This window comes from Ammospiza caudacuta, chromosome 17, assembly GCF_027887145.1.
Source record: "Ammospiza caudacuta isolate bAmmCau1 chromosome 17, bAmmCau1.pri, whole genome shotgun sequence".
In the NCBI taxonomy this organism is placed as follows: Eukaryota; Metazoa; Chordata; class Aves; order Passeriformes; family Passerellidae; genus Ammospiza; species Ammospiza caudacuta.
The window spans coordinates 3,405,372-3,414,478 of NC_080609.1; the positions used below are offsets into that span (position 1 = coordinate 3,405,372).

Sequence of the window (9,107 nt, forward strand, 5' to 3'; positions counted from 1 at the left end):
GGGTAGGGTTTGGTATGGTATGATAGGAGGGGTATGGAGTGGCATGGGGACAGCTCAGGATGGTATGAGGTGGGATGCGTTGGGGACAGGGCAGCATGAGGGTAGGATGGGACAGAGCGGGACAGGATAGAGTAGCACAGGATAGAGCAGAATAGGATGGAGCCAGGTCAGGACGCGAGGCGCTGTGACGGGCCGGTGCCAGCACGGCTCGGTACCGTCCCGGCCGCTCCAGTCGCCCCCCGCCCCGCCGTGTCCCGCCGCGTTCCGCCGCCGCGTCCCGGTGCCGCTCCGGCCGCGCCGCGGCCCCTCCCGCCGCCTTTGTTTACGCGGGGCCGGTGCGGGGCGGGGGCGGCGCCGGGCGGGCGGGGGCGGGCGGGGGAGCGGCGGCGGCGGCGGGCGGGAGCCGCGCTCGCTCCAGCTGTTTCCCGCCTTGGGCCGCGGGCAGAGGCCGGAGCCGGGCCGGGAGGGGCTGAACCGGGCCGGGACGAGCCGGGCTGGGCTGAACCGGGCCCCCCGCCCCCGTTATGGAGTACTTCATGGTGCCGGCCCCCAAGGTGCCGGCCCTGCAGCACTTCAGGAAATCCGAGAAGGAGGTCATCGGTGGGCTCTGCAGGTGGGGGAGCGCCGGCAGATCCCGGGCTCGGGGGTCTCGGGAGCACCGGGGGGGGATGGCGGGGAAGGGGGGAGCGGAGAACGGGGGGAGCGGCGCGGCGGCCGCGGCCCCACCGCCCGCACGTGGTCCCGGCCGCGCACATGGGACCGGCGGCCGCGCGTGGCCCGGGCGGGGAGCGCCGCGCCCCCGGTCCCGGCCGGGCCCCGCGGGTGCGGCGGGGCGCGCTCGGGGCGGGGGGCGCGGGGCGCGGGGGTCCGGGGGGCGCGGGGGTGTGTGTTTACCGCCGGGCCTGGCCGTGACTCTGCAGCCGCCCGGAGGAGGCGGGTCGCGGCCGGGGCTGCCGGGACATGTAGTGCGGGAGCGGCGGCACAAAGCCCGCGGACACGCGGGGAGCCCCGGCGGGCGGGGGGGCGCCCGGGGCCCGGGGCCGCGGCCGCGGGGGGCGGCGGACGGGCGGGGGCGCGGGCCCCGGGGCCACGCGGGGCGGCCCCGAGCCCCCCCGGCCTCCCCGGGCCTGCAGCTCCCGCCCCCGGGCGCGCTGAGCCCCCCGCGCCCGGGGCCGCCGCGGGGCCGCACTCACGGCCGGGGCTGAGGGACTGAGGGGCGGCCCGGGCCCCGGGGCACGTGCTGGGGGCCCGGGCCCTCGGGGTGCTGCCCCACGGCCTGCGGGGCTCGTCCCGGCCATGCCGGGGAGTGGCGGCACCTGAGCCCCCCCGGAGGGGCCGCGACCCAGGGCGCGGGGCTGGGGGGCGGTTTCTCTGGGGTCCCTCACGGTGGTCGCTTCGGGCCCGCGGGCCGGGGGTGGCTGCATGGGCTGGGGGTGCGGCCGTCCCGCTCGGCACTGGGGGCTGCACGGCCCCGCACTGACCCCGCACGGGCAGAGCTCGGGGAGCAGCCATTCCGCTGCCCCCAGCTCCGGGAGACCCTGCATGAGCTCAGGCCGCTCGGTGACACCCTGCGTGCAGCTCGGGGTGCCGGGGCTGCCCTGCTTGTGACCTCCAGGAGCTCGGGGACACCCTGCCTGTGAACTCAGGGTGCTGGGGGACAGCCTGCCTGTGAACTGGGGCTGGATCCTTCTTGTACTCTCAGGTGTACCCTGACCCTGTAAGCTTAGAAGTGCCCTTCATGGAAGCATGGAGATACCCTGCCTGTGCACTTGGGGATGCCCTGCCTGCAGGTTGGGGAACACCCTACCTGTGACCTCAAGGAGCCTGGGGACACCCTGCCCGCATGGCCATGCCTCCCTTGACCTCCTGCACAACCCACAGCACAAGGTGTGATCAGTGTTGGACATGAGTGGACAGGGGGGCATCTGCCTTGTGCCTGGCTCCAGCACCCACATGGGTTTGTTTCCCTCGCGGTCCAGGCCAGAGAAATGCCCTCCCCAGCGTGGGAAGAACCAGATTCTGCTTGCCTGGCATGAACCCCACATCACCAGCACCAGGCTGGAGACACCCCAGGGGTCCAGTGGATGCCACCTGCTCCCTCTACCTCTGTGCTGCCCCATCCCTGGCCATGCTGGGTGTCTGAATCCATGGGTTTTTGCCCTTTCTGTATTTTCCTGTCACTTCTCAGGTCTCTTCCCAGGAAGAGCAGCTGGGGCAGGTTGCGGGAGGTCTCCCGGTGAGGAAGCAGGCTCTTCCTCCTTTCCCAGTATTTAAGAAAGCACTTCCGTGCTGCCCAGTCCTGGGCCTCTCCATCCCATTCCCCCTGAGTGTCTGGTGGTCCCACATCCTGGAGCAGTGCTCCAGCCACCTCCTTACCCCAAGAGGGACAATGTCTCCAGGACCTGCAGGGTCTGGTGTGTTCTGGGGACAAGTTTGGGGCTGGTTTCAGCAGGAGCAGGGAGGTGGGCGACAGCCACCACCAGATGGGAGCCCTGTGCCACAGTTCTGCTGCAAGCAGCTCTTGGTCCATGTGGCAGAGGCAGCTCCCAGGGAGAGGGGCAGACCCCTGGGCACCCATCCCAGTTCCACACCCCCATGTGGGGGAGCCGGTGCAGTGTGCTTGGCACCCAGCATCAGCCTATGCTGGGACACTGCCCCAGAAGTTGGGGACAAATATCTTCCTGGCCCCCATGGGCTGCGCTGGGGTCCTTCCTTATCCCCTTGGATGCACTGGGATCCTTCCCCGTCCCTCTAGAGTAATCTGGGATCCTTCCCCATCCCTCTAGAGTAATCTGGGATCCTTCTTCATCCCTCTAGAGTAATCTGGGATCGTTCCCTATCTGCTTGGGATGAGCTGTGATTCTTCTCTGTCTTGCTGGGCACAGCTGGGATCCTTCTCTGTACCTTTGGACAGACCTGGAATCCATCCCCTTCTCAGGCTGAGTGAGGATCCTTTGCCATCCCTCTGGATGAGCTGGTTCTTTCCCCATCCCTGTGTACCATGGATGAGTTGTGGTGCATTCCCCAGTTGCAGCAGGCAGTGATGAGTGGCCTGAGAGTCTCTGGTCACTGCCTGGGCACACGGTGGTGCTGCTGATATCCCTTAGATCCCCGCGCTCCCAAACCAGGAGGGCAGTGAGGGCAGGATGCTGGGCTTTGCTTCCCAGTGTGGCTTTGGCAAGGCTCTGGGTGGAATGTTCCCACCTCCCCATCCCGGAGCCGCCGGGCACCTGGACGGGCGGCTGGAGCCCGGCTTATCTCGCCCATGCCGGCAGCCCGGCTGCTGTGTTTAGTCTTTGGTGCCTCGCAGCATCCCCGGCGCCAGCGGGTGCCTGCACGCTGGGGAGACTTGGCATGGTGCGATCCAAAACCTCTGCCCTGCTTCCCTCGGGGAAGAAGTGGGGTGTGGGTGAAGCTGGACCCCACGGCAGCGAGCCTTGCTCGGGTCTGGTGCTCTGCACCCGTGGGTGTTGGCTGCCCGGAGCCCTCGCCCTCTGTGCTGGCATTTCCTGGCCCATCTGCAGGGCAAGGGCGTGGGGGGCGAGGAGGCAGCGGCAGGAAGCAGGCAGGAGCTGCGGCTTGGGGTGGGACGGGGGCTTCTCTGCTGGGAGCTGTCATCTGGAAGCCATCAGCGGGGCGGGAGGGAGGGAGGGAGGGAGCGCCTTCCCGGGGCCACACACGCCGGCCGGCCCGCGGGGACACAGCCGGCCAGCCCGCAGCCTCCCTCGCCCACCTGGGGGTCCCCTGGCCCAGGCTGGGCACTGGGCAGTGTGGCTGAGCCCAGTGGAACCGGGGGGCTGCAGCAGGGCTGTTGTTTGGCAAGTGCATCCCCCAAAGCTTTGGACACAGGGCTGGAGAAACCCACCCACCTGCTTTGGTGATTCCAGCACTGCAGCCATCGTCCCCTCCGTGTCACCCATCCCTTTTGGTGGCTTGGAATATCACTGCAAAGCAAGGGGAGATGCAGTGAGCTGGCAGCAGGGGTGCAGCCCCTCTTCCCTAACCGTGGGTCTCTCTCACAGCTTGGCCAACATCCCACTGACTCCAGAGACCCAGCGGGACCAGGAGCGGCGGATACGCAGGGAAATCGCCAACAGCAACGAGAGGCGGCGGATGCAGAGCATCAATGCTGGCTTCCAGTCCCTGAAAACCCTCATCCCACACACGGATGGGGAGAAGCTCAGCAAGGTGAGCAGCATGCACACGTTGGTCCTACACGTGGAGGGGCTGAAAGTGGAGTTGGGGGTGTTTGGGTGTTAACTCGGTGATGGAGCTCTCTCCTGGGGAGGTTTCCCAGCAGGAGTGGGTGTGCATCCCCAGCCCGGTGTCCTGCAGTGGGCTGGGAGTGTGTGACAGCCCCCAGTGCCCCAGGAGCAGGGTGACACATTCCTGGGTGAGGAGGGGACGCGTGGAGTGAGGGGAGGGGGGATTGGGGTGAGGAGGCAGCTGTTGGGTGAATTGGAGGGTTTCACCAGGGGAACCTGGGGTGAAGCAGACTCCAGGAGGAGGCACCAGGGACAGGCAAGGAGCAGTGCTGCTTGCAGAGCTCATCAGGAGGAGGCCTGGGGGACACCAGGGTCCCCTGCCTCAGCCTGCCCCTCCTCCTCCTCCACAGGCAGCCATCCTCCAGCAGACAGCCGAGTACATCTTCTCCCTGGAGCAGGAAAAGACTCGGCTACTGCAGCAGAACACCCAGCTCAAGCGGTTCATCCAGGTACTGCCCCGGGGATGGGACAGCAGGGGGTGGGACAGTCCTGGCTGGCCAGGGGGGATGTCATTGCAGTTCCTTGGGCTCAGGGTGGAGCCCTCTACCCTGCTCAGCCAGAGAGTGGAGGTCTTTGCATTCCTCTGGCAGGACAGAGAGCCCCATTCAACCCAGCATCTCTTACCTGTCAGGGGGAGAAGGGTTGGCATCCCATTTTCCATTATTTCCACCCATTTGGGGGGTTGGGGAGGTCCTGGTGGCAGTTCTGATGCTGGAGTGCCCTGGTTGAACTGCTCTGGGTGTCAGTGTGAGAATCAGGTTGGCTTTGGGGATGAGGACCAGGATGGGGCACACAGGAGCCCATCTGTCCCCAAGCATCAAACCCAGCCCCAGGGAGACCCTTTCCAGCATGGAGCTCTGGTGGGGAGTGGCATCACCCAGAAGTCTGGATGGCAGAGAGAGAGAGCATCCCCCTTTCCCTGACACCACATTCCCATGGCAGGAATTCAGTGGCTCCTCCCCGAAACGGCGACGGGCAGAGGACAAGGACGAGGGGATCGGCTCTCCCGACATCTGGGAGGATGAGAAGGCCGAGGATCTGCGCCGGGAGATGATCGAGCTCCGGCAGCAGCTGGACAAGGAGCGCTCAGTCCGCATGATGTTGGAGGAGCAGGTGAGGCCAGGTTGATGCTGGAGGAGCAGGTGAGGCCAGGTGCCCTCTTGCAGCCTCTGCCACATCCCTAGGGACACCAGCAGTGCTGTGGGGTCACCAAACACCTGCTTTGGACACTGCTTCTCCATGCTTGTCCAGGGCGTCCTGAGGGGACAGCCGGGGTTCAGTGGGGCCGTGCCAGACTCCCCACTGATGTTGGGGTTCCCTGACCCGCAGGTTCGCTCCCTGGAGGCCCACATGTACCCCGAGAAGCTGAAGGTGATTGCTCAGCAGGTGCAGCTCCAGCAGCAGCAGGAGCAGGTGAGGTTGCTGCACCAGGAGAAGCTCGAGCGCGAGCAGCAGATCCGAACCCAGGTGAGTGCAGCCCAGGCACCCCCAGGTACTGGAACAGGGGGTGGGTTCAGTGATGGACTTGGCACTTCTTGCAGGCACTGATGTCCCAGCAAAGCTCTTGCCTGTAGTGATTTGGGAAAGGGGTGGCCCAAAGCTGCCCACAGTGCTTGGGGCTGTGCTTGTGGGCACCCTGAGATTCAGGGAGGGACTGTGGGTTGGAGCACCCGTGGTGGCTTCCAGGGCTCTGTTCCCTGGCACAGAGGGGTTTGTACAGAGAAGGTCACTCTCTGCCAGAGAGAGTTTCATCTCAGGGGCTTCACCTTTCTCTGGATGGCTCCCACTGAATTTCAGGGATGCCCAAACCACTCCCTGCCACCCAGCAGGCTGGGAAAGGGGAGTGTCAAGCTGGCAGGCTGAGGGGATGGGAGCCTTCAGCCTTTCCCCTGGGCCTGCTGGTGCAGGGAGGAGGCAAGCACTGTGCCAGCACTGGTCCCTGCGCACTGCCACCCTCAAGCCCAGCCTGGGGCCATGCCACTCTGGGAGCTTCAAAGGGAGGAACAGCAGCAGCTTCCCTGCTCCTTGGGCTCCTGCAGAGCTGTGTCCCTGCAGGGTCCCCGCCGGCTGCCTCCCGGGGAAGTTCAGCCTATTTTTAGGTGAACTCTCCGTAGCCTTCTGCTGGGGCGGATCTTCCCATCCGCTGCTCCAGCGAGGATCTCCGAGGGGTGTGGGGAATTCCTGGCCATGCAGGGGCTGGCTCTTGGCTCTCCTGGCTTCAAAGCCCAAATCATTGCCCTTTGGGGCATGGGGAATCCTTCATGTTCCACTCTGCAAAGCTGAGGTGACAGCAGCTTTCAGCCTGGCATCCTCCTGCATCCTCTGGGATGGAGAACTGGAGCAGCAGAGTGCTGCTTCAGCTTTTATGGAGCTTGGGCTCTGTGGAGAAGCACGATGTTCTCCCCACACTGCCATGCCCTGCTCACTGAGGGTTTCCCTTCTGTCCCCAGCTCCTGCCATCACACGCTCCCCCAGCGCCCACCCACCACCCCACCGTGATCGTTCCAGCGCCGCCTCCCTCCCATCATGTCACCGTGGTCACCATGGGCCCCTCCTCGGTCATCAACACGGTCTCCACGTCCCGGCAAAACCTGGACACCATCGTTCAGGTCAGCAGGGGGTTTGGCAGCGGGGGGCTCGGGGGGTCCCTAACCCCAGGGTGGGTCAGAGGTGCCCTGACAGTCGCTGTGTGCCCCGGGCAGGCCATCCAGCACATCGAGGGCACGCAGGAGAAGCAGCTGCAGGAAGAGGAGCAGAGACGCGCCGTCATCGTAACGCCCGCGCGCGCCTGCCCCGAGCCCTCCGCCTCCGACACCGCCTCTGACACCGAGGGCAACGACAGTGACTCCATGGACCAGAGCAAAGAGGAGCCCTCGGGGGACGGGGAGCTGCCCTGACACCCCCCGGCCAGCAGCTGGGGAGGGAGGCCGGGGCAGGGGGGGGAAACGTCAGAGAATATGCTGAAATTTTTAAAAAATACAACGTGATTTGGGTCTCTTTTATGACCTTTTTCCAATACTGTAAAGCAGAGCGTTAGAGGCAGGCAAAGGTCACCCTTCAGCTCCCAGGGGGGTGGGGGCTTGGGGGTGGCCACAGTGGGGTATGGGGGGCTTGGGGCAAGGTGGGGGGTGTTGGGGATGGGGGGCACGGCCCCCCACCCTGGTTTGTCACCCCCCACCTGCCAACCCACAGGGAATCCTGCCAAGCTGGCAGCAGCCCCACTGTTCCTGATGGTGTTCCTTTGGGACAGGGCCTTTGGTTGGGATCTTAATTTGCTTTTTTCCTTCTCTTGTGTTTTTTTTTTTTCTTTTAATTAAATGTTTGTTTTTAAGCAGGGGGGGAGATGCCAAGTGACATGGCAGCAAGGGCAGGACAGGGATCCCTGACTTCAGGGTACCACCATGGCTCCTGCACCCCACATGGGGCAGGGAAAACCCCCTTGGAGAGTAAAATAATCCTGGGATGATGCCATTGGAGCACGGTGGGAGGGCTGGCATATGCCATCCCTCCCTGGCATTTCCAACACCCACCTCCTTGGCACAGGGATGGCAGGTTGGGGGCTGATTTTTACGCCCCGTCTTTGCACCTGTGCCCATTCCTGTCCCCCCACCCCGTTCCCATCCCTCCTTTAAGCACTTAACCTGGTTTTGGGGTCTGTCAGCTCCGAAGAGCTTTTCTATTTTGTGATTGTGTCGCTTGGGTCTGTCGTGGCGGGTGGGGGGTCCCTGTTTTGTGCATCCCCCCTCGCTCCACTGCCCCCCACCCGGCTGTAGGGTTTTAGGCCAGTTGTGTGTAGAGCCTCGGTGGTATTCAGTAGGTTCCCCCCAGCTGCAGCTGTTTCTCGGTTCCTTTCCCCTTTTGTTGTTTTTTTTTTTTTTTTTGTTTTGTTTTTTTTTTTTTGTTTCTTTTTTTTGTTTTGTTTTTTTTTTGTATTTTTTTTACAATTTTCAGGTCTTTGTGTTGATTGAGAAGCTATTCTATTTTGTTAAGAAAGTTGAAAAAAAAAAAAGAGGCTCGTGCCTTTGTAAAGAAACAAAATAAAGTTTGTACTTGGTTTTTTAGAAGCTCCGTCCCGGCGTTGACGTTTGTGGGGACAGGGATGGATCCCAGCCCGATGGACACTGGTCCCTCTGGGGCTCGTGGGGGAGGGCAGGGGGTGCTGCCTGCACTGGGAATCACGGCAGGAGGCACAGGCAGAGGGTGCTGGCCCTGGTGCTGGCCCTGCTGTGGTTTTCAGGCTGTGTTTAAAGGCTCAGCCCTGCCAGTGCTGCCCACACGTGATGGGCACGTCGGGGCTCAGCTCAGTGCTGAGGTGCAGGTGGGGACATCTGGGCTGCCTTTAATGAGGCCACACAGCTAAGGGGAACTGGGGTCAGGCTTTGTGTCCCCCTTGCCCAGGGATGGGGTACCCATCTCTCCATGGAGCTGACTATGACTCGGGGTAGGGGCACTCACTGCTCTCCATGTTTTCTTGGGGGGAGGCAGCCCTCTTTTCCCATGGAGCACCCACCTCTCAGCATCCTCCCGTGGCTGTGGGTCCCTCTCACTGCCCCTCCACTCCATGGCCATCCGTGGTGTCCAGCCAAGGGCTGGCTCCTGCCTGCTCTGAGCCATCACCCCCTGCTCCACACCACTGCCCCTTACCACCCCCCATCTCGGGTTCAGGGGCTCCCCCTGCTCCCACTCTTGGGGAACTGTTGTTTGCCACCTTCCCTGAAAAAAGCTGGGTCACAGCCCCCCCAGAATGGCTCCTGCCCTGAGGGAGCCCAAGGGTCACTGTGCCATGGCCAGGCTCTGACAGCACTGGAAGGCTGCTCTGTATGAGCAAGGGTGCCAGGTGCT

At 63.7% G+C, this 9,107-nt stretch overlaps 1 protein-coding gene across 1 annotated transcript; it reads left to right on the forward strand.

The window, feature by feature from the left end:
* The first annotated feature begins 383 nt into the window (after positions 1 to 383).
* Positions 384 to 7,301, forward strand: TFAP4 (transcription factor AP-4). Its single transcript, XM_058816237.1, has 7 exons — positions 384 to 613; positions 4,023 to 4,188; positions 4,616 to 4,714; positions 5,208 to 5,378; positions 5,595 to 5,732; positions 6,716 to 6,874; positions 6,968 to 7,301. The coding sequence occupies exons 1-7, from the start codon at positions 525 to 527 to the stop codon at positions 7,160 to 7,162; spliced, it is 1,017 nt and encodes a 338-aa protein (XP_058672220.1). The 5' UTR covers positions 384 to 524; the 3' UTR covers positions 7,163 to 7,301.
* Positions 7,302 to 9,107: the final 1,806 nt, after the last annotated feature.